Source organism: Urtica dioica, chromosome 8, assembly GCF_054948205.1.
Source record: "Urtica dioica subsp. dioica isolate 48M chromosome 8, U.dioica_male_clone48M_v1_H2, whole genome shotgun sequence".
Lineage (NCBI taxonomy): Eukaryota > Viridiplantae > Streptophyta > Magnoliopsida > Rosales > Urticaceae > Urtica > Urtica dioica.
The window spans coordinates 8,883,111-8,906,017 of record NC_142763.1 but is presented as its reverse complement, the minus strand read 5'-3'; the positions used below and the strand labels follow the sequence as shown (position 1 = coordinate 8,906,017).

The window sequence follows — 22,907 nt, the reverse complement described above, 5'->3', positions numbered from 1 at the left end:
TCCATATTATTTTGAATGCCCGATATTTTCAGATCTTGTTTTTTATATCCCAAAGTCCATTCAGATTTATTTGGGAGCCTCGAAAATAATGAAAAGCATAATAGTCTATTTTATTTTCTTTCCTTGAAGCAACAATTTTTTTAAAAGAAAACATAGCGCATATATTCATTAGAAATCAGGCTATGAGATGGAATATATGTTTAATATTAGAAAATTTAGACTAATATTATTTATAACATCAAATTTGCGTGCTAGTATGTAAATTATAGACATTTTTTTTATTATTATTTATATCTTTGACTACATGTTAAAGTTGTTATGTAACATGCCATCATGTTTTGAATTATTATTTCTTTTTGTTGCAATTTTTTCTTCGCAGTATATCTTGTCTTAAAAAGTTTCCCTTTTTTTTTTCCTATTTTTTCAATTTTGAGGATCTTCCACTTATAACCTCAATTAAATTCTATATCACATTTTTTTAATAAAATTTCTTAATAGCAAATAAGTTTTCAAAATGTTAAACTATTATAATCATAAGAAATGTGATCAATAGAAATATATAAAGAGATTTTTAACTAATTAGGCCACTTTAAACATGTGATTTTGTATCTAGCCTATGTTTGACAATTTTTAGGGATATAGCCAAATGGCTTATGTGGCAATAATTAAGGTCTTATTTGCCCTTATTTTTTAAATTCGTCACTTTCTCTCTCCTATTTTTTTTAAATAATTTTTTTTGCATCAAAACTTCAAAAATTTGTATCTTTCTTATACGAACTCGAAATTGAGTGATTTCAAATCCTACAAATTCGTGGCGTCGAGATCTTCAAAATAGACCCATTGTGTTTGATAAAAAAATTATTTTTAATGCAACATATTTATATTTCCATTTATTTTTTTATAATTTCAAAAAATTTCAGTTATTTCCATATTTAAGGTAGATTTTTCTACATCTATCGTATTAAATATTATTTTTCATCAAACACAATGGATCTATTTTTGAAGATATCGACGTCACGAATCCGTAGGATTTTGAATCAATCAATTTCGAGTTCATATGAGATAGATATGGTTTTTTGAAGTTTTTATGTAAAAAAAAGTGTAGGAAAAAAATAGGAGAGAGAAAATGACGAATTTATTAATAAATAAGGGTAAATAAGACCTTAATTATTGCCACATAATCATGTTGACTATTTCCCTAAAAATTGTGAAACATAGGCTAAAAACAAATTTTATTGTTTTATTTTGGCTATTTCGCTACAATGCCCATATATAAACCGCTAGTAAACGAGTACATCCTAGCTTACCCTGAGTCCGGCTTTAGCAAATCAAGACTCAATCCCCTTAATAAACCTCTCGCTCCTCTCACCATCTCTGAACTCGACTCACTCTCTGCGTATCAGTATCTTATCTTTCCTTCCATGGCGGTTCTCGATCGAAGCTCTCACCTACGTCCCTCTTTCTTTTTCCTTTAAGAAAGGCAAGCTCCGCAAACAGAACTCCGACTATCCACCTACAATGGCGTCCCTCCATTCCTCTCATTTGCTGTCCGCTTCGTCTCATCTCCGAATCTCCTCCAAGACTCGCCACCACGCGCTCTTCCCTTCAGGTTTCAAGGTAATATCCTAGATAGATGTTATCTTCTCCAGAACTATTGCGATACATTTATTGTTCGTTTCCTGTTTGTTTATGCCACGTTTTTATCTGATTTTTTTTTTTTTTTTTTTTAGTTTCTTCGTGTGTTTGAAAGTTATTTGAAATTAGGAGCGTTTTTCACTAGGAATGTGGCTTTGATCGTATCTTCTTTTGGACCTTGGAGGTACTATTTAGTGTTCAATTCATATTCGGTCTTTTATTTGTATTTTCTGGTCAATATTTTGAAGTATTTTAGGAATTAGAAATGGTTCCCTCTCTCTGTACGTGTGTTTGATTGCCTGGAAAATCTAAAAGTTAGTCAGCCCACATTGAATCTTTTTTTGTAGAAGAATATGAATTAGGATTAATATAATTCTTATACAGCAAACAAAACTTGGAATTTATATTTGGATGATGCTTATATTCTTGTTTCCTCGATTGACTTGACATGAATAAGAAATCTGGTTTACATGGTCTTTACAGGAATTCTTTGTTTATCTTGAAAAGCCTTGAATCTTTCGCCGTTTGTTTTGGAGAAAAAATTCATAGTCCAGTAGATTTTGATGCATCAGGTCAAGAATAGTAATTCCTGTGTGATCTTTTGTAGCATATTTTAATATTTCAATTTCATTCTTGTTTTTATCTTTAAAAAGCATTTCTTGACTTGGAAACCTTATCAAGAAACATATAAAAATATTGTTTATATGGTGGTTTGTTACTTTCACTCTTTCACTAGTAAAAAGAAAATGTGTATTTCAGCTCTTGAGCCGTATTTTATTTTTTCATTTTGTATGATGCTACTCTAGTGGAATATCTAGGTTTTTTTTCAGCCATTGATTGAAATTCCATTCTATTTCGTTATTAGCACGGGTCGTCACGAAAAATCAATGAATGTAACTCCATTTTTGGCGGTTTAAACTATAATGGAGTACATCAGAACTCGTCATTGAACACGTTGCACCCATTGAAAGTAGCTGCGGGGCATTCGAGCGAGCCTAGGAAAGTGAAATTGGATGGGGTTATGAGGAAGGCAAGGAAATTGTGGGACAGTTCGCCACAGCCAGTGAAGAACTTCCCTTGGAACCGAGCGCTCGACAACTTCATTCAGCTCACATTTGACATTGTCTTGGAAGTTATCAAGTACTTATCCGTGCCTCTACTCTTCGTAACGTCCCTCAGCGAGATGTCCTATTGCGCTCACGAAAGGAAGCTGAAACTCATCCCTATTCCGTTGTTCTTCGGGGTCGTTGTTGCTAGTGTTTTGAGGCAGACGGCCCTTGATATTGCCCCGAGTCTCAAGGTAAACAGTTAACTCGAGAAGTCATTGGTTCTGAAGTTTAATAGCTCTAGAGATATCTTTTGAAATAAATGGATGTAGTCAAATTACCAGGCTATACAATTTTGAAATAGAAGTGGCCAAATGTCAGTAAGTCTTATCAAAACCCAAAACTGACATATGAAGAAGATGTTTCGAAGATCTTTGAATTCAATAACGTGTACTGTTTGGGTTAGGTGCATACAGTTACATGCATCCATTACTTGAGATATAAGTTTATTGGAAAAAGAAACAGAACTAAGATTTGAAATTAATAATATATGAGGTTTAAAAGTCGGTCTATTATTGACAGGACGCAGAAGTTCCTTGGCACCTGATATTCATGGCTATTTTCTTCACACTGCTCAAATTACCGGGGCCCTACTACCCGTATTGGGGTCGAATATTCATGCCTCATTTTGCCAACGGTGGCTTGGTTGCAACTCTTTTTTTCGCTGTTCTTCAGAGCATAAGATACAAACAGGCACCGGGATCGACTTCGGCGCAGGGTTTGGGGGACAAGTCCTCGGATTTTACGGAACAAACATGACAAGGTAATTATCACTTTGGGCTAAGCATATGTATTTTTAAATCATATTTCTTTTGTCTGCTTTGATTCATGGCTTTCCACTTCTATTTCAGGTAGAGTCATTTACAGATTGAAATGAAGTGATCTGTTAGAGCCTGTGCATCTACATACTTAGGAACATTTTTGGGTAAAGAGATTCGGGGATTTGCGGCACTGACCTCGTTGCTGGTCTTTTGAGGACAACCGGTTCATACTTTCTGGATTAGAAGGTGTCCAGTACAGGAATTAGCAGCTATTTTTTGTGTGTGTTACAGATCAGTATGTGGTTTTAAAACACTTGGAAGGAAATAATTGTTTTGCTTTGGCAAGTCTCTTAACAGATCATGAGTATAGTTTTTGGGGTTGAAGCTCAGTGTTTTGTACTTCTATACGTAGTGTGACAATGTAGAATCTTTACATATTTGTTGGCTAAAATGTTTCTGTGATGTTTTATTCATCTAATTTTCCCATTCATTTCCGAGTTGTATCTAGGTAAAAATATCGTTTTTCCTTCACCTTGTTCTTATGGATAACCAAAGGCCAAATCCTTCAAGTGAAAATAAATAAATAAAATAAAAATAAAAATCTTATGGATGACCACCACAACATTCCCAACACGGCCATCACCGCCATCTTCATAGGCACCTCCGAGACCCCTACCTTCCCGAGACCCTCATCCACAGCCCCTTCCGAGACCCTTCCACCACGTCCGAGACCTGCCACCACCACCTCCGAGACCCCTGCCATCACCACGGTCACCTCCAAGACACCTGCCCTCCCGAGACCTACATCTAGGTCACCATGACCACCTTCAATATTCCAATAATACCCTTAATTATTAATATTATTAATTGTCAGAGTAAATAATATTAATTTTCGTATTAACCTTTACAACTAATACTATTATTGCTTTCTCCATTCTTTTGATGTTTAGTATATCATTGCCAAATTCATCATGTTATCATCCATAATTAATCAATAAGCATTCACAGTAAATCAGATTAATTTTCACTACTAAATCCGATTAACCTTCACAATTAATCTCCAATTATGTTCGGCGACTCCACCGCTATGATCTACTACAATAAATTTTTACAGACTTCGGAGACCAAGTACCCCGACTTGATTTTTACGACAACCGATATAGAACAAAAACAAACAACTATTGAAGTCACTGTTTAAGAAAGTGACATCAATTATAACTTTATATTCTATGTTTTACAAAGAGTTAACGTCACTTTATTATAGAGTGATGTCTAAAGACCTGTTTTTTTTTTTTTTTTTTTGTAAAATTAGCCCAAATCATCAGAAATCATCTAATTTTCGCTGAGTTCTGATGAATTTAGATGAAATTCATCGAAAATTAGAAGTTAAATTGGCTAAAAAGGTTTTTGTTTCCGAATTTGGATCAAAAGTCCAATTTTAAATATTTTTTAACTAAGAGATTTAATCTTGATATTTTTCCAATTTTGAGTTAAATTTCTCTTTGCTATTTGTTGTTTTAAGTTTAGTACGTGTCATAAAAAATACAAATATAAGAACGACAGCGTTTGAAGGCTAGTCAAGCCCTATTGATGTGTGTAATATCTTGACACGAAAATCCGTTTGTTTCCCTCCGCTAGCTTTCTCTCGCGACTCTGCTCTGCTGTACTCAGTGACGACTCACTGAGTCCGACCGATTCGACGGCCATGAAAGAGGACCAAGAGCATGACCAGCAAGAATCTCGCGCGGACGAGAACAACAGCGCGACGAAGCGGAAGATGGAGGACACAATCCTCATCGCCAAGCAGAAGGCGCAGGAAATCGCCGCCCGACTCGTCAGCAATGCTTCCGAGTCGAAACGCCCTCGAATCGGTGAAGAATCGCCTGAGCCCGTTCCCTATTCGAACTCGGCACCTGGAAACACTCCATTCCCCGGTAAAATATTATTGAGATTGTTCTAGGGATTTGGATTTAATTTCTGTCCATTGTTTAAAGAAATGAGGGAATGACTCGAAAGTTCTTGTTTTCATATATCTTTTTTTTTCTTTTTTTCTTTCCTGGTATGGTTATTATCCTGCAAATTGAAGCATGGTATTTTGAGATTGACCTTGGGTTCAAAGCTTGTCCAATTTTCCTATCATGAGGGTGAATACTGTTTCTCAGATATTGTTTTTTTATCTTTTCTTTTTGGACATTTGTGCTCAACTACTAGATTTAATGTAAATGGGTTTTAGGCCATTATATAAATTTGGGTAACATATCATAATATAGACAGCCTGTTTTAGTGTCAAGCATTCGGTAGCTTCAGATTTGCAAGTTTTCCATTAGTGAAAGTCATGGAAGATCTTTCATTCCAATTGCCTAAAGAAAATAAAAAAGAAACAAAAAACATACCCAATAATTGAATCATTCCAAAGAGAATCATATTTTTTTTTTCCAACGAAACCCAATAATTGAAGACTCAGATGTTGAGTTCCTTGTCATTCATTGTTTATGTGTTCTTTTCTGTTATCGATGATTTCTTGTGAACCTGCTTAAAACTAACTGATCTCTCTTTTCCTGAACCCAATGTGGGTTCAGTTCCTTTCGTTCCCCAAACCGGGCAATATGAAGGCTCACAAACCGCGAACAAGAGAATCGCAATTCCAACTGGGAAGGTAACAAGTTTATCTGATTCTTTTCTTTTAAAAACTTCACATTATCTTGCCAGAGTCTAAAAATGTATTCCTGTAAAATTGTGTTTTTTAAGGTCGGCCTGATAATTGGAAAGGGTGGAGAAACAATCAAATATTTGCAAAGCCAGTCGGGTGCTAAAATTCAGATAACCAAGGATTTGGAAGCTGATCCTCATTCTCGGACAAGGGATGTTGAATTGATGGGATCTTCTGAACAGATTAGTAGGGCTGAAGATCTTATTAACGATATGATAGGACAGGTATTTGTAATTCTTTGTTAAATTGATGTTATTGTTTTATGAGCCAAAAGGGTTTGTTTGTTCTCAACAATTTGGTTGCAACATTGTGGTAACAGTCAGAACTAGCCGGCTCTGCTCCATCTGTAAATCATGTAGCGACCCCAGTTCAACCTGGAGCTGAACAACTCATCATGAAAGTTCCTAATAATAAGGTAAATCCCTTTCTTTCTTTCTTTCTATTTTTTTTCCGTTACTCACGTTTCGATGAAGGCAAGATTTATGTATGACTCATAAGCGCTGGTGCTTGTAGGTTGCTTTGATAATTGGTAAAGGAGGTGAGTCTATAAGGACTATGCAGAACAGATCAGGAGCTCGTATTCAGGTATATAATATTAACTTCAGCAAATAAATATACATACAGCACTTACAGGCTCTTATTTCTTATCGAGGGAAAGCAAACTTATCTGGTGATTAGATGATTGGAATGATATCGTGTAGACATTATCACTTTTACTGATTAATAGTGACTTGCATTTTAAATTGATTTCTCCCATGTGGGTTATCCAAGATCACTGAGCAAACAGATTTGAAACCAAACTATTCTATGAATTAAGCCATGTTGGGGAAACAAAAAAAAAAGATCTAAGACGTCCTTACTGTACATAAGGTTGACCATTCTCTTACTTTCAGATTATACCGTTGCACCTCCCTCCTGGTGATACATCAACCGAAAGAAACGTGTACGTAGATGGATTGCCAGATCAAATCGAGGCAGCAAAAGAGCTGATTAACGAAGTGATCAGTGGGGTGAGCCATGATGATCTATCTTATTCTTCTTTTCATACCGATATATTTTTCTAAGTTCATCTTATCCAATGATCTAAACTATACTAGTTTTCCACCTGTTTTTATCTCTCGGGGTTTACTGCTATAATCCTGATTATTTTATTGAAATTCAGGTGGGCAGTTGGTATTTATTTAAATATTTTTTTACTTGAGACCAACTGACCCGGAATTTTTATTTCTTTCTAAATCCAACTCTTTATGACATATTCGAGAACTAGATTACTTAAGTGGATAGATTCACTATCTTTAAAATGTCACAACTAATATTGGACTAATTATCTATTTCAAATGTACCTTGTTTCCTTCCTTCAGAAACGCATTGTGAACCCAAGTGGTATGAATAGCTATTCCCAATCGGCTTACCCTTCCGCTGGAAATTGGCCCGGACAAGCCCAGCAACAGCCTCAGTACAGCTACGCCCAACCCGGGAGCTACGCTGCTCCGCTGCACCAGCCCGCCCCTTACTACGGTCACTACCCTCCTCCGGGCACAGCCTGGGACCCGCAAAGCCAAGCCTCTCAGCAAACCGCCGGTTATGGCTATTACGGCCAACAAACTCAGGTGGGTTCAGCTCCTTCAAACCTCGGGTACAACTACGACCAGAGCTACTCTCAGCAGCCACAGACCCAGATTCCGGGTGCGGATCAGCAACAGACGTATGTGGGCCCAGATGGCCTTTCCTCGGCCCAGAGCACTCAAACGTCACAGGCCTATCCTCCATATTATCCCCAGCCCACGGGCGATCCTCAGTCCGGTTACTGGGCTTACCAGAACCAGGCTCAGCCGGCGTATGATCAAACTGGGTATTACCAGGCGGCTTATGGAGCTCAAACTCAGGCTCAGAACCAGGGATACGGAGAAGGCCAAGAGGAACAGGCTCGGGAGATTTCGGGGGCAAATGGGTTTGGTCGGTCGGCCAATGGGGCTCAAACGGAGACCGGTGGGAAAACAGAAGGAAATGGCTCGGCCTCTGCTGTACAGGAAACCGAAACCGGTGCTCAAGCTTAAGGTGGAGGGAATTGATATTCTTCTTCGATTTGTAGTATTTCATTTTAGGGATTCCCTGTTTTTGTGATAATATACCTATTTGTCCCCAGAAAGAAAAAACACTAGAGAGACGTTAGCTTTTGACTTCTACTAGATTGGACACTTATTATGCCTTTTTTTTTTTTTTTTTTTTTGAGCATTGGATTTTAGTAATGAGATTTCACCCACTTTTCTTTCTCCTCTGGTGAAACCATGTCTTTTTTTTTTTTTTTTTTTTCTCTATTTCCTAGTCATATACTCTTTTTATGAAACGTTTGAAAATGCCAGGCAGGTCTTCCATGAACTGATGTTCAATGGTATGTCGTTGAGACTTGCAACAGGTTATTAGCAAATTTGTTACGAGAGTTGGATCAGAAGTAACAGGTTTATTTGGAATATCTTTTTTTTTCTTCGTTGCCTTTCATTAATATGTTCATGTGCTGCATAAAGATTTATATGTCAGAGAAAAGATTTTGCAGCCATGCTTCAATTTGCTCCAATGTCGTTGAGTGAAAACCATTTTGGTTTTTTTTCGTCTTAATTGTTACACAAGTAGAAGCTGAAAGAAAACGTTACACATAACAGAAGAACCAAACAGTGTCTTGTCTCAGAGGATGCGAGAAACCAGAAGGAAAGAAACAAGATCTGGAAACTCAGGTTCTCTTACCAAATGATATCGGGATTTCTAAACAAACTAGAAACTCCGTTTATTCTTCCTAGTGCGGAACCAAGATTCTGATGTAGGCTTTACGCAATTATAAATAGAGATGAAAAAAAGAGACTCGCAAACAAAAGGGCCTTTCTTTTTTTTCTTCTTCACATCGCGTAGACTATTTCACCGCTGCTGTCAATGTCCAAGTCGGGGTCGGTGTCGAGGTCTTCATCCATGTCATCGTCGATATCGAGGCTTCCCGTGAGATACTGGTTCAGATTCTGGGTCCCGGGGGCAGGAATAGTGGCCTCCGAGATTATCTGCATGATTTCGTCGTCGGTTTGAGCCGGCTGATCGGCCTCGTCGTACTGGTTGTTCGTCGCGTTGTCGTCCATGAGATCCGCCGGAAGGTTCTTCAGAAACCACTCGTGGGTTTTAATCTCCGGCATCGTGATCCTCTGAGCATGGGAAAAAAAGAGTGTTATGCTAGTTTTCTTGCAGCACAAGCTATTCACGAAATTTCGCACTAACCGTTGCAGGGTCTGCCACGAAGATCCTCGAGATCAAATGGTGGCACTCTGAGGAGATGTGAACGTAATCCGGGACAGAGTATTGAACGTTCAAGATTCTCTGCAAAGAAACAAGTTGATTAAGTCAAGCAATTAAAAAAGAAAAGGAAACAAAAAAACAAGTTGGCTATCTTTAACATGTATCGTCTTGCGAAAATTCTTGGGCTCATCCGGGTCCTCGAAAGGATACGCGCCCACGAGCATTACGTACAAGGTCACTCCACAAGACCACACGTCCGCTATCTGAGCAAATTAAAATTGAAACCCGATAAAAACAAACAATTAGGTTAATTAGGGCACACAAAAACAAATAGATTAGCTTTTTCGGGTTGATTCAAATCTTGCCTTGCCATCGTATTCTTTCTTGAGCAGCACTTCGGGGGCAATATATGCGGGCGTGCCAACGGTTGATTTCGGCTGCGAATGAAGCACCGAGGACTGAAACAAATAGTCGAGCCGTACAAGGAATAATAAGAAAATCGAAGAAGAAAAGAAAAAAAAAACTTGGTAAACCCTGAAATTGAGATTTTATAAAAGTTAATACCTTTGAGTATCCGAAGTCGCAAATCTTGAGGCGCGGAGCGGGGCTTCCATCCAGCAACGTGTTTTCGAGTTTCAGGTCGCGATGGCATACTTGCTTAAAGTGCAATTAAAGTGAATCAATAATAGACATGACAAAGTTTAGAGCCTAACAAATGAAATCAAATAAGATTAAAATTAAAAGACGAGACAAGAGGGCAAAGTTTAGGTACCATGGAGTGACAATAGCTCACTCCTGATATCAGCTGTTGGAAGAAAAAACGTGCCTGAGAATTAAGATGATGAGCATCAGAAATTAACGACATTTAAATTATTAAAGCAAATAATAATAATAATAAATGTCACGATCATTCGTTCAGTTTGACATCAATTGCATACCTCTTATCCAGCTAACCGTCTATCACATTCACACTCATATTCTTTATCTTCACAAATTTTTTTTATGAGCAAATCATGCATTCGTAAGAAAATAATAAAAATTAATACGTTAAAGTACTGTTACAAATAATTTAAAAATACTTTATTTATGTTTAAAGTATTTTCTCAAATACTACGTCACACCTGAAGACATGTAATGATTTTTTTTACTAATAATAATGATAATAATAGTGGCACCAATAATAATTATTACAAAAATTTAACGATATAAGTCACATAAACATAAGCGTTTGCGTTTTAGCCAACGTTTTGTAAATTTTCGTAAATAGCTAAAAACTTTTGTAAATGTTTCGTAAATAGCCATATTTATTAGAAATTTACTCTATATATATATATATATTTTTTTTTTTTTGTTATTTTGATAGCGTAAATAGATTTACGTTACTATTTACAAAAAATTAACGAAACGTTAGTTATTTCAAAATTTCTAACGTTTCATATAGCCAGATAGACACTGTACTATAATCATTATTATTAAAATAATAATGGATAATAATATATTAGAGAGAAATTACTTCGTCTTCACTGAACCGACCGGCATTGCAAATCCGCTCGAAGAGCTCTCCTCCAGCGGCATATTCCATCACAATAGCCAGGTGTGTTGGTGTTAAAACCACCTACACTTTGTGAGACTACAATTTTATCAAGATCACCATCAATTTTAATAAATAAATAAAAAATGTTTTGGATCAATACGGATCTTGGAGTTACTATTAAAAAATTAAATTAAAAATAACCTCTTTGAACCGGACAATGTTGGGATGCCTCAATGATTTGTGGTTTATGATTTCCCTTTGTACATTTTCATCAATCTGTTACACACAACAGAATTAGCAAGAAGAAACATAAGAGCAAGTAAAAAAAACTAACATAAAATTTCAAAATGGCTTAAAGCTAGCAATTTTTTATTTTTATTGCTATTATTTTGGTTGAAATTTAAAAAAAAAAATCTTAAATTTCATTGAACCAAGGCATTTTATATATCATTTGTTTGTTGTAATGTTATTTTTATTTTTATAGTAGAAGATCGAAGAAAATTTTAATATCAACGTCTTATTTTATTTTATTTTTTAACTTATATTTTTCATTGATTGCTGATAAATTTGTAAAATGAAAAATCATCGGGCAAGGCAGCTGTTACTTCAATCTTTGGGTAAAAGTGGAATATAAATCTATACAACGTCAAAGTAACATTATGATTAATGGGGTTTATTGGCCATCAACCAAATAACTTAAAACTAAGGAGCTAAAACCAACATATATCATTAAAATAGTCGTCAAAACTAATTAATTAGCTGAAATTTTAAGTTTTTTATTATTTATAAAATAATCAAATATGTAATTTTTTTTAGCATAATAACCAAAATTTGTCACCGTTAATAAAAATATTAATATTTTCAATAAATTTTGAGCTCTCTAAATATATAATTATATGAAAACTCAAATTTTGCCATATGATCAATATTTGATAAATTTTAAGTAAATGGATTCGTTAATAATTGTGAATAAGTATCAGATTCCAATGGAATAAATGAAATGCTAAAAAGTTCAAACAATATCTTCTCATAATAATTATTTACTTAAAATTTATAAAACATTGACTATTTAACGAATCTCTAATTTGATGGCTTAATTACTCAATTAATTGATAATTTTTTTGTATATATATTTGATTATTTTGATAATTTCAGACAAATTACTATTCTCATGAGATACTATTTTATTTTATGAATTCCTTAATTTCAATTTACCATAAAAAAAAGAAAAAAATAGTTAACTTAGATTTAACGAGAATTACTCCCCAAATCAAAATCCATCAACAATCTCAAATCTTTATAAATAAACAAATGAAAAAATAAAATAAAAAGACTAACCTTCTCACCTCTCTCGATGTACTTGACAGCAACGAGCTCATCGGTTTGTTTGTCTCTCATCAACCGAGCCACGCCAAAATTCCCGGAGCCGATGTCTTTGACCAGCTCGTACCGATCGCTCTCGTGCGTTATCGGAACCTCCATTATTTTGATATTATTACTCCTATTTCCCTTGCATTTCATATATACGCGAGCAAACAGCGATCATCGTGACGTGGCGCGATATCAGCCGCTGGATGTTGGTGGTTGATCTCAGAAAGAGACCTCCGTAGCTGTGCAAAAGTATGGGTTTCGTTTTGAGAGGTTTATATACATAAACCCGTGAAATCTCACCTACTTGCTTTCTTCTCTATACATTTATCATAACTCTAATAACTCTTTTTTTATATATATTGTAATGGGTTCCGAGAGAGATGAAATACAGCTTGAATTCAGATTCTTTGTTGCAGAGAACCTCTCTCTCTCTCTCTCTCTCTTTCTCTCTCTAATCTAAAGCCTCTGTTTTATTTGTCAATCTGTGCGACTTTTTTAATCCGAAGATATTTGTCTGAGTAAAATATGGTTATGAGTCCACGTGCTTTATGAGAGATTGTCTAGTCTTGGGACGTTGATTGGTTGCGATTTCATGATCGGACGGTTCACATTCGTCGATTTCTGTCGATGCGAGTGTGAAATACTTTTTTTTTTGCTCTAAACGAGTGTCAATACTCGATCCTCTGATTGCTCTCTTATGTCTTGAATTTTTTTTTTTTTTTTGAGGAAACATGGTTGGTGCCACGGAATATCATAAAAACCCTCACGTATGGCGGAGGAAAACCGTGGTTACAAAGATAAGAATGAAACAGAAACCAACGAAAAAAAGACAGAAATAAACTCAAACAAACAGGGCCCTAAGAGGCCGTGCGGGACCTCAACTCGCGATCATCGGCCCTAATGGCCTCTTCCGAACAAGGCGGGACTAAACTCAGCCAGGTCGAGGACGAGTGATGGTTAACCACGTAGCGCGCTAGATTATGCGCAGCAACATTATAAAGACGAGAAATATGCATCATGCGAAAAACCTCAAGCTCCCTCACCTCTCTGAAGATGCGGTGCAAGATCGTCCCAAGCTCTGTCGCAGGCGTCACGCCCTCGTCGATCATCCTCACCACCCCTAAGCAGTCAGACTGGATCTCCGCTCTCCTACCCCCGACGTTGCGAACTAGCTCTATGCCCTGGAGGACAGCATACGCTTCCGCAAGCTGGGGGAGAACCCCCTAGCCAGGAAAAGCGTCTGCGAGGCGATCACATCTCCGGTGTGGTCTCGAACTATACAACCGACACCGAAGCCTCAGTGAATACTTTTTTTTTTTTAAGAAGAGATCAAATTTGACATTTTTGATGGGTCAAAAAAATTAGCCAAACAAATCTTGATGCGTTCTTCGCTTTTTTTTTTTAATGATAAAGTTTTTTTCGAAAATGTAAATAAAAAAAGTTAGTGAATGTAAATTACTAATTAATTTAGACTAAAGAGAGCATATCATCATTCCATAAAAATAAAAAAGAGTAAATCATCAAAAAATTATATACATTGTGCTGATATAGAGTCAAAAAAAAAAAAATCCGTTCCATAATATAAATCACTAATACTTGTGAATTGGCGTTGACTTTTAGAATAGTTGGTAATTACATAGTGGCATTGAGTTCAAAATAAATATGAGCTACGTAGCTAGCATGGGAAAGAAAGGCAAATATAATTTTTTTTTTCTTCATAAATCCTTCAAACGATAAGCTTGGTCCCTTGGACCAAAATTTGCAGCATCTGATATAATTATAATATTTGTTAATCTTTGCCTAGCAGCCCATTCTCACATGCATGCCCATTGGAGTGCCATCGCTCCAGCTTCATGTGCCTACGCGACCTAAAACGTGGATGTGACGACACCTATCAAACACTATGAATGGTCTTGGCCAATTGAAGCATAAGCGATGGCACTCCAAAGGGCTAATTTTTTGCTTGGAAGAGCTTTGTATTTCAAGAGTAGAACAGAGGCAACGTGTCGTTTCTAAAATGTATTTCTAATTTTAAGAAGCGATTTTTAGAAGAAACAGACTTGTATAAGCGGAGTATTAAAAGCGACTCTAAAAGAAGTATAGAAGCAAAATTTTGACTTTTAGAAGCGATTTTTGTCGCTTTTAAGAGCGCTTTTTTATCTTAGTGTGAGCTAGTCTTTTCGCATCTTTTGCTTCTAGATCATATTCTGCCTCTTGTACATCTCCTTCATTTGTAGTGTTGTTTAAGTCTCACGTTTAAAAGAGTCGTCCGTAAGCTTCTCATTATGTATCTCTTTCCGCTGCTGCTCAAAAAAATTTATGCGAGCCTCGTAGAAACCGAAAACCTATCAATTCCACATCCTGACCGCCTTCTTAATCACATTCTCCTTCGTGACGAACTTGAAACTTGCCATACGTTTGAACTATTTACCCGAAGCTTCTCATACCTCACACAAGGAGTCACAAAGTCAAGCATCAAAGAATTTGAACAGAGTTGGAGGTTTTGACGCAACTTAGTATCAAGGATGAGCATTAAGTGATTAGAATCTAAAATGGTATATTTGAACAACCTTGCTTTTGGAAAGGCCAAGCCACTCAATCTCGGAAATTGCTTGATCCGTGTTGTTCCTTAATGATGAGGTTGTTAAGATCTTGTTGTTTGACCACGCGAAGTCGACACGAGCCAATAAAAACCCATCTATGATCTCCATAATCCCTTTCAGCCACTGTACATCTGTCGATTTGAAAAGATTGACCTCTCTCTTATCCATCTATGATATAGGCTGTTTGACATTACTTATGAAGCTTGCTTTTAACTTTTTTAAAGCTACAACGTATATAACTGTTTGTTAAAACTAATTTTTAAAGTTTAAAAGTAATTTTTAATATTTGAACTAAAAAGCTAAAAGCCATATTTTGATGCTTTTTAGATGCAACTTTTGTTTTTTACTTATATTTTATCTCTTCAACTCTTTTATTCTCTTATATTAAATTTTAATTCTAATTAAATTTATATGCTTTTATCAAATAATTTTTTTGATGTCACCAAAATTTATAATTTATATTTTACAATTTATAAACATCCACTTCGATTTATTTTTTACATACCTAAGAATATCTTCTTATTATCGTTAATTATATTTTATATAAATAATTATTGATTTATTATAAATATTTTACAAGTTACAATTATTTTACAGTATTTTATCAAATATCTTTCTTCTTTTAGAAACAACAGTTTTTTTTACCGTAAGAGTTTAAAGCATTTTTTTTTTCAAAAGGACACCTATGTCAAACGAAGCTATAATACATTAAAGAGATTTGTTAATAACTAGCCTAACTATAGAGGGTATATTAAAATAGTAGATAATCTATTAGTTTATTTAGCTAAATAGCCAATATTAGACCGAGTACCAAAAATGCCCTTTTCTCTAAATTCAGCGTCTCCATCAAAGCATGTATCTTATAAACAGCCTCTATTTTTTCTCTGCCCAATCTCGCTGGAGATCATGAGAGATCTGTGACAGTGACCACGGGATAACCTACGACCGGGAAAGCATCGAGAAGTGACTATTCTCCGGCACGAACCACACTCTCTGCCGCCTGATCCAAGCCTGGTGCATCGTCGATAATTAGGGCTTTACAAAACTGTATCGATTCCTGCGAGGTTGTGTGTTTTTCTTTTTCTTCTTTGTTACATGACGAGCAATTCGGAGCTATTTTACAATCGAAGGTCTCAAATCGGTCGGAGCAATATCGATCTCGGCCTCGATTCTCCTCCTCCTCCTCCGCACACTCGGAGCTTCAAGCACAGTCCGACGGCGAACAGTCGTCGGAATCTCTACCGCCACGATTCCGACGGGTGCGATCCTCTCCGGCGATACCCTCACTCTCGCAATTCCTTCACCCGTGTTTCTCACCAGGTTTGTCTCGATCAGTTCTCTCTTAATTCCAAAGATATTAATTTGGGACTTCAAAGTATATGTCATGTTAATCAGAAATTGATCACTCAATTTATGTCATTCTTATCGTAAATAGCTACTGATAATTTTGGTCCGTGCTGTGTTGCTCAGGAGTGCGGGTCGTTTTGGCTCAAGGAGAGTTCGAGCCAAGTTTTTTCCAACGAGGATGTGAGGTCGCCGGCGCCGATGAGTCCGAGCGAAAGGCTTCCCAGCGCCATGCTTCTGGCTAGGGCTCGGCTTCGCGAGAGGCTGAAAGGTCTCTGATCCTTCGCCGCCGAGAGTGAGGCCAACAGGCTGAGGGGTCTCCGATCCATCTCAGCCTCCACGGGAGCTTCGGGTTCAGACGATTCAGGAGTTCCGTTGGAAGTGACATCTTTGTCCGATGAAACCGCCGCCGCCGCTTTGTTTTTTGAGGTGGGTTTTTTTCTTCCGTTTTTTATAACTTTTACGTCTTTGGCGTCCTTGGCTGGTGGGGGCGGGAGCGGAATCACGTGAGGCAAGGGAGTCTGTTAGAAACGAATGATTTATCTCAATGGTTAATACGATTTACTGTCCTCGATTGCTCACATAAATAATTAGTAAATCATATTTACTGTTAGATTAACTTGTTCTCATCTCTGATACTTTTATTTTTAGATTAACTAGAAAATGTTATGGTTAATATGTAAATGTATGTAATAAAATTTAATGTCGTTCTTGGAATGGTTAATAAGATTTAGTGTTGTTCTTATTATAGTAAATAAGATTTACTATTGTTCTTATTATGATAAATAAGATTTACTATTGTTCTTGTTACGGTAAATAAGATTTACTATTGTTCTTGTTATAGTAAATAAGATTTACTATTTTTCTTATTACGGTAAATAATATTTATTTTTGTTCTTATTACGGTAAATAAGATATATTGTTTTCTTGTTACGGTAAATAAGATTTACTATTGTTTTTGTTACGGTAAATAAGATTTACTGTTATTATTGTTACGACAAATAAGGTTTTATGTAGTTTTTGTTATTGTTAATTAGATTTACAATTTTTTTTTGTTATGGATGATATTATTTACTATGATAGTTAATAATATTAATCTAAGGGTATTATTTGAATATTGAAATGTTGTTAATAATTGGTTATAAATTGGTTATTTTCCTAAATATGTTAATAATTGAGCTATAATTTTAAAATATGGGTGTTGTTTAGCCGACCCTACATTAAATTATAATATATAGTACAAAATATACTCGTCTTCGTCTTATTGACCTATCTCCTTCTTCCACGTAGAAATTAATGATCTGGGTTATAAATAAAAATCATAGTCCACTCCACTCACATGAACAAAGAAAGAGAGGGTGAATTTGGTTTAGCCCCATGATTGGTATTGCTTCATATCCGCACCCGTTTTTTCTTTTACTTCAAAAAAGTGACCGACCTATTTGTGACACCTATTTTAATTTGTAAGTGCTAGTAGTAGAGTTGTGTGATATTAGGGGTTGGCCAAAATTAGAAACTTTATAGTGCTTTTCTCATAACATGGAACATTTGATAGCGATTCATCATGATTCTAACACTATGTTTATTTATTATTATTTTGTTTTATTTTATTTTGTCGCAAAGAAAGATGCCCATGTGTCTTTCCAGGATTGGAAAGTGGCTTCCCCAAAATGTAGGTAAAGTGTTGGTCTTGCCGTCCATCCTATATGTGGCAGCTTTGGGTGTTTTTAATCTCACTTTGAGTGTTTAATTTAAAAAAATTATTGGCACGATCGAAGGCATGGTGTCCATGAAGTTATCCTAAAAATTATGACAAAAGGTTTGCTCACACAATGGTGTGACCCACAAAATCAAGTTCGCGAACCTAATATGAAATTGAGGGAAATGAAAAGATCTAAGTCGCAACATGAATAAAAACGTAAATAAAACAGAATAAAAACGATATTTCTGAAATTAAATTAATTAACACGACATTCTTTTTAAGAATATTGTTAGCAGCGGTAATTTCTTGCAGAGAGAAAATAACCATGGAAATATCGGTTTTCTTATTGGGCCTCCAAAGTCACTCCACTCCACCAAACACTTTTGGGCCTCTTCTCGGCCCGGTTTCATTTCCCGCCGTGAAAACGACAATATACAAATATATACATATATATATATAATATATATATATATATATATATATATATATATATATCGCCTCTCTCTCTCTCCTGTTCATTACGCTCTCCAACTAAATCAATCACATCACATCCTGAAGAAATGCTAATAACCAGACCTCAACCAAATCTCTCATATCCTTCCCTAATCACTCTCTCGTCCTCAAACCCTAACCCTAACCACAGCCATGTCGTCCTCGCCACTCCCTCCCACGCCTCGCCGCTCTCTATCCGCCGCCCAATCTTCACCTCTCCGACCGTCGCCACCGGCAGACTCGGCAAACCCCGCCGATTCTCTGCTCGCAGTGCTTCCGTCCAGCAGTTGGAAGGGGAACCGGAGACCGAAGGTTCTGGCGTCGAGGCGTTCGATTCGGTGGAAATGAAGCGCCTGGAATCGCCGGAGCTGGAAGTGAAGGACCTGGACGAGTTGCCGGAGCAGTGGCGGAGGTCGAAGCTGGCATGGCTGTGCAAGGAATTACCGGCGCATAAGTCCGGCACGCTGGTTCGGATACTTAACGCGCAGAGGAAATGGGTGAGGCAAGAGGACGCCACTTACTTGGCCGTGCATTGTATGAGGATTCGCGAGAATGAAGTTGGTTTCAAGGTATGATTTTCTCTTCTTTCTTTTCGGGACTCTATCTACAGATTAGTATAGCCTTAGCAGAAGAGAGAATGAATTCATAGTCTTGAGAGGAAGAATTGTGTAAGAGATCGAGCGCACCCTTTTTACGTTATGCGTGTGTGGGCAAGAGAAGTAGTCTTAGGTTTTTGTTTCTGCTTGGTTCTTCGGGTGTTTCTTGGCACACAAGATTCATGATGGAATGGGTAGGGAAAGTGGTAAACGAATTGTGGATGCGTTCTGGAACTAAATGGTGGAACAGCACAGCTTAACTTGGTGCATTGGTTTCTGTTGGTTAATACTGAAAATTCAAATAGAAAAAAAAAATGGCCAGTGAATGCTAAATTGCCTTTTTAGGATTTTATCTTTTGGTCTATCCATATGTTGCCATGACCAATTTATTATTGAACTATCTGGTGGCATAGCACAGTTTAACTTACTGCATTGGTTTGTATTGGCTTGGCTAATACAGAAAAATCTATATATTAAAATAAAAAGAAATCACATGGGAAGTGAATGCTAAATTGCCTCATTAGGATATCAACTTTTGGTCTATCCAAGTATTTCCATGACCTATTTTATTGTTGCACTTTCCGACTTTTGTTACCCACTTATAATTTCGGCAGGTATACAAATGGATGATGCAACACAGTTGGTATCGCTTCGATTTCGCTCTCGCCACAAAGCTAGCGGATTACATGGGCAAGGAGCGAAAGTTCTCAAAGTGCCGGGAGATATTTGACGACATAATCAAACAGGGTCGTGTCCCAAGTGAATCGACGTTTCACATCTTGATTGTTGCTTATCTCAGTGTGCCCGTCGAAGGTTGCTTAGAGGAAGCATGTAGCGTCTATAATCGAATGATTCAGCTCGGCGGTTACCAGCCTCGGCTGAACTTACACAATTCTCTGTTCAAGGCTATCGTGAGCAAACCTGAAAGCGACGCAAAACTTTATTTGAAACAGGCTGAGTTTATCTTCCACAATATTGTAACAACTGGCCTTGATGTACACAAGGAAATATACACCGGCCTAATTTTGCTTCACAGCTATCAAGACGCAATTGACAAAGAAAGGTTAACCGAGCTGAGGAAAGAGATGAAAGAAGCAGGGTTTGAGGAGACCAAAGAAGTTCTTGTGTCTGTCTTAAGGGCTTGCGCAAGATACGGAGATATGGAGGAATCAGAGGCTACTTGGTCCAAACTTCTTCGTCTTGACAATGGTCTTCCGTCTCAGGTTTTTGTTTATCGAATGGAAGTCTTTGCAAGGGTCGGAAATCCCCAGAGATCTCTTGAGATATTCAGAGAGATGAAGGGGTATTTGGGGTCCGTTAACGTCGTTTCATTTCATAAAATTGTGGAGATTTTGTGTAAAGCTAAAGAAATTGAACTTGCAGAGTCGCTCATGGATGAGTTCATCAGAAGCGGTTTGAAACCTGTCACGCCAGCTTACATTGCAATTATGAATATGTACTTCAACTCAAGCTCTTACGACAAAGTAGAGTCAGCCTTCACTCAGTGCCTCGAGAAATGTCAACCAAGCCGTACAATTTACAGTATACACTTGGATTCTTTGATTAAAGTCGGAAAGTTTGATAGAGCAGAGGAGATCTTCAATGAGATGCAGAGTAATACAGCGGTTGGTATCAACGCTCGGTCGTGTAACACCATATTACAGGGATACTTATCAGTTGGAGAGAACGCAAAGGCGGTGAAGATTTATAACATGATGTGCCAAAAGCAATACGAAGTCGAAGCATCATTGAAGGAAAAGGTCGAAACTGTCATCAGCTTGCTAAAGAAGGGAGCTCTGAATCCCGTGACCCTTAAGCTAAGCAAGGAACAACGAGAGGTTTTGGTGGGCCTCTTGTTAGGGGGTCTGAGAATCGAATCGGATGAAAAGAGGACGAAGAACATGATCCATTTCGATTTCAACGAGAAGTCTGTTTCTCACGGTCTGTTGAAGAGGCGTATATACGACTTGTACCACGAATGGTTACACCCATCGTGCCAGGTCAGCGATGGGAGCGACGACGTGCCGTATAGATTCTTCTCCGCGTCTAGTCACCATTTCGATTTCTACGCGGACCAGTTTTGGCCCTCAGAGCGGCCCGCGATCCCGAAGCTGATCCACCGGTGGCTCTCTCCGTGCTCTCTCGCATACTGGTACATGTACGGAGGCCATAGGACCTCGTCCGGAGATATTCTTTTGAAGCTCAAGGGAAGCCGAGCGGGCCTTGAAAGGGTCCTAAAAAGCATGACCTCTAGGTCCTTGAACTGTCGGGTCAAGAAAAAGGGAAGAACGTTTTGGATAGGCTTTCTCGGGAGAGATTCGGAGTCGTTCTGGAAGATTGTGGAACCTCATGTGCTAGTCGAGTTGAAAGATACTCTTAGGCCCAACGGTGAAGCCTCAAAAGACGAAAGCGTCGAATTCGAGAGCGGGTCCGAGCCCGACGAAGGGGCTTCTTCTGATCACAGCGAAAACGAAGATTGAGTTTTGGATTATAAAACCCAATTGTAAATTATTCAATCCTAGCCAAGTTTTTGAGTTGGTAATTCAGAGACCAACGAGGATAGTGAAATAACTACGCTGTTGTACTTTTAGTGGAATATTAGTTGTTTAGCTGGGACTCCTAAGAGAATAGATTTATGTACATTATCATTATTTTCTAAAAGTGATGATTGGGACAAAGTTTAACAAGCAAAGAATGTGTGTAGTCGTGTAAAGGAGATAACTGCATTTTTGGAGTAAAAGGTACGTAAACAAGTTGGGATGAAAAGTAAGAGGTCACGTATAGGCTGTGTTATGAGAATTGACCAAAATGAAATTTTGTCATGCTTTCGTGATGATTTTATTCAACACAATACCTGCTATGCGTTATGTACTTATCTTAACGTTACCTAATTTTATGATTTAATGCGGTATTTGATAATTAGTACCAGACTGTTATACGGGGAGAGGCTAACTATTACCTGGTCTGAATTTATTTTGTTGACTAATTGTTGTAAAAATTAGTTGAACATCCTGAGTTGATGAATTCCCACGATTAGAAACGACAACAAAAACAATAACCATTTTTACGCATGCGTGTATGAATATATCTGGTAGACTTGGTTATTATTTATAATTTCTGTGTCCTTTTATATTCATTTAAAATTTTAAATCAAGGATTTAAATTCCGTGAAACCCGGACGGGAATCGGACGGAAACCAGAGTTTGGAAGAGTCCCGACACCGTGAAAAATTGGGCAGAAAACGGTCCGGTTCTCGGTTCAAGAAACTCGGCTTGGTTCAGTGGTTTTTTCCCAAAAAAAAAAATCATGGTATTTAAGAGAAACCCATAATCAAAATTCATAAAGGAGTCGGGATTTTAGGGTTAGCTTCTCGGCGCGGATGTGAGCAATATTCGATGCTTACCATCATATCCCGTGGAACCCTTAAGCTTTCTGGCAGTCTGACGTCAAATCCGCACTACGTACCGGCGGTAAGCGCGGTGAGCACCAATAAGTATGATTATTGTATGTCCGTTACCTTGGGTTTTATCCGGAGTATTAATTTTATTGGTTTTGGTTTTTTGTTGAACTATGTTAGTTGGTGGATTGGGTTTGAACTTTTTCATTTTTGTTTGTGCTTTATATTGAACTATTTCATTTTGTTTGTGTTGGATTTGTGTTGAACTCGTATGATTTATGTTGAATTATTTTAAGTATTTATGAAATTATTTCATTTTTTTTATCTTATGTTATGTATGAATTTTTATAAATATTTGTCATTGAATGCTCTTCAGTAAT

General features: G+C 37.2%; 5 protein-coding genes across 8 annotated transcripts; 4 read left to right on the top strand and 1 right to left on the bottom strand.

Annotated features, from left to right (window-relative positions):
- Positions 1–1,315: 1,315 nt before the first annotated feature.
- Positions 1,316–3,990, top strand: LOC149387888 (uncharacterized). 2 transcript variants are annotated; one of them, XM_089622888.1, is made up of 4 exons: positions 1,316–1,617; positions 2,573–2,935; positions 3,264–3,504; positions 3,593–3,990. In XM_089622888.1, exons 1-3 carry the CDS (start codon positions 1,519–1,521, stop codon positions 3,498–3,500), a joined length of 699 nt encoding a protein of 232 aa, XP_089479014.1. In that variant the 5' UTR covers positions 1,316–1,518; the 3' UTR covers positions 3,501–3,504; positions 3,593–3,990. The 2 variants fall into 2 exon arrangements, with proteins under 2 accessions (XP_089479014.1, XP_089479013.1); XM_089622887.1 differs by having other exon boundaries at positions 1,317–1,617; positions 2,501–2,935.
- A 1,093-nt stretch (positions 3,991–5,083) lies between these two features.
- LOC149387887 (uncharacterized) lies at positions 5,084–8,683 on the top strand. 2 transcript variants are annotated; one of them, XM_089622884.1, is made up of 7 exons: positions 5,084–5,436; positions 6,115–6,158; positions 6,251–6,436; positions 6,532–6,627; positions 6,726–6,797; positions 7,106–7,222; positions 7,574–8,683. In XM_089622884.1, the coding sequence occupies exons 1-7, from the start codon at positions 5,208–5,210 to the stop codon at positions 8,267–8,269; spliced, it is 1,440 nt and encodes a 479-aa protein (XP_089479010.1). In that variant the 5' UTR covers positions 5,084–5,207; the 3' UTR covers positions 8,270–8,683. The 2 variants fall into 2 exon arrangements, with proteins under 2 accessions (XP_089479010.1, XP_089479009.1); XM_089622883.1 differs by having other exon boundaries at positions 6,082–6,158.
- Positions 8,684–8,842: 159 nt separating this feature from the next.
- On the bottom strand, positions 8,843–12,863 carry LOC149387886 (serine/threonine-protein kinase SRK2E). 2 transcript variants are annotated; one of them, XM_089622885.1, is made up of 9 exons: positions 12,361–12,863; positions 11,224–11,298; positions 11,002–11,103; positions 10,261–10,314; positions 10,053–10,145; positions 9,854–9,946; positions 9,647–9,751; positions 9,471–9,569; positions 8,843–9,397 (listed from the first exon to the last, which is right to left on the bottom strand). In XM_089622885.1, exons 1-9 carry the CDS (start codon positions 12,541–12,543, stop codon positions 9,104–9,106), a joined length of 1,098 nt encoding a protein of 365 aa, XP_089479011.1. In that variant the 5' UTR covers positions 12,544–12,863; the 3' UTR covers positions 8,843–9,103. The 2 variants fall into 2 exon arrangements, with proteins under 2 accessions (XP_089479011.1, XP_089479012.1); XM_089622886.1 differs by having other exon boundaries at positions 12,369–12,862.
- A 3,228-nt stretch (positions 12,864–16,091) lies between these two features.
- LOC149387885 (putative E3 ubiquitin-protein ligase RHY1A) lies at positions 16,092–16,619 on the top strand. The gene is made up of 2 exons (XM_089622267.1): positions 16,092–16,316; positions 16,467–16,619. The coding sequence occupies exons 1-2, from the start codon at positions 16,092–16,094 to the stop codon at positions 16,617–16,619; spliced, it is 378 nt and encodes a 125-aa protein (XP_089478393.1).
- A 1,945-nt stretch (positions 16,620–18,564) lies between these two features.
- Positions 18,565–21,728, top strand: OTP51 (endonuclease). Its single transcript, XM_089624037.1, has 2 exons — positions 18,565–19,103; positions 19,745–21,728. The coding sequence occupies exons 1-2, from the start codon at positions 18,603–18,605 to the stop codon at positions 21,608–21,610; spliced, it is 2,367 nt and encodes a 788-aa protein (XP_089480163.1). The 5' UTR covers positions 18,565–18,602; the 3' UTR covers positions 21,611–21,728.
- Positions 21,729–22,907: the final 1,179 nt, after the last annotated feature.

Bases quoted from the DNA above. Each gene is read 5' to 3' on its own strand.
- OTP51 (XM_089624037.1), top strand. From the start codon at position 18,603: ATGCTAATAACCAGACCTCAACCAAATCTCTCATATCCTTCCCTAATC. The intron at 19,104-19,744 runs GTATGATTTTCT...TAATTTCGGCAG, and splicing joins AGAATGAAGTTGGTTTCAAG to GTATACAAATGGATGATGCA.
- LOC149387888 (XM_089622887.1), top strand. From the start codon at position 1,519: ATGGCGTCCCTCCATTCCTCTCATTTGCTGTCCGCTTCGTCTCATCTC. The intron at 1,618-2,500 runs GTAATATCCTAG...TTTCGTTATTAG, and splicing joins TCTTCCCTTCAGGTTTCAAG to CACGGGTCGTCACGAAAAAT. The intron at 2,936-3,263 runs GTAAACAGTTAA...TATTATTGACAG, and splicing joins ATATTGCCCCGAGTCTCAAG to GACGCAGAAGTTCCTTGGCA.
- LOC149387887 (XM_089622883.1), top strand. From the start codon at position 5,208: ATGAAAGAGGACCAAGAGCATGACCAGCAAGAATCTCGCGCGGACGAG. The intron at 6,437-6,531 runs GTATTTGTAATT...TTGTGGTAACAG, and splicing joins TTAACGATATGATAGGACAG to TCAGAACTAGCCGGCTCTGC. The intron at 6,798-7,105 runs GTATATAATATT...TCTTACTTTCAG, and splicing joins GATCAGGAGCTCGTATTCAG to ATTATACCGTTGCACCTCCC.
- LOC149387886 (XM_089622885.1), bottom strand. From the start codon at position 12,543: ATGAAATGCAAGGGAAATAGGAGTAATAATATCAAAATAATGGAGGTT. The intron at 11,104-11,223 runs GTTATTTTTAAT...CACAAAGTGTAG, and splicing joins ACATTGTCCGGTTCAAAGAG to GTGGTTTTAACACCAACACA. The intron at 10,315-11,001 runs GTAATTTCTCTC...CTTAATTCTCAG, and splicing joins GTCGGTTCAGTGAAGACGAA to GCACGTTTTTTCTTCCAACA.
- LOC149387885 (XM_089622267.1), top strand. From the start codon at position 16,092: ATGACGAGCAATTCGGAGCTATTTTACAATCGAAGGTCTCAAATCGGT. The intron at 16,317-16,466 runs GTTTGTCTCGAT...TGTGTTGCTCAG, and splicing joins TCACCCGTGTTTCTCACCAG to GAGTGCGGGTCGTTTTGGCT.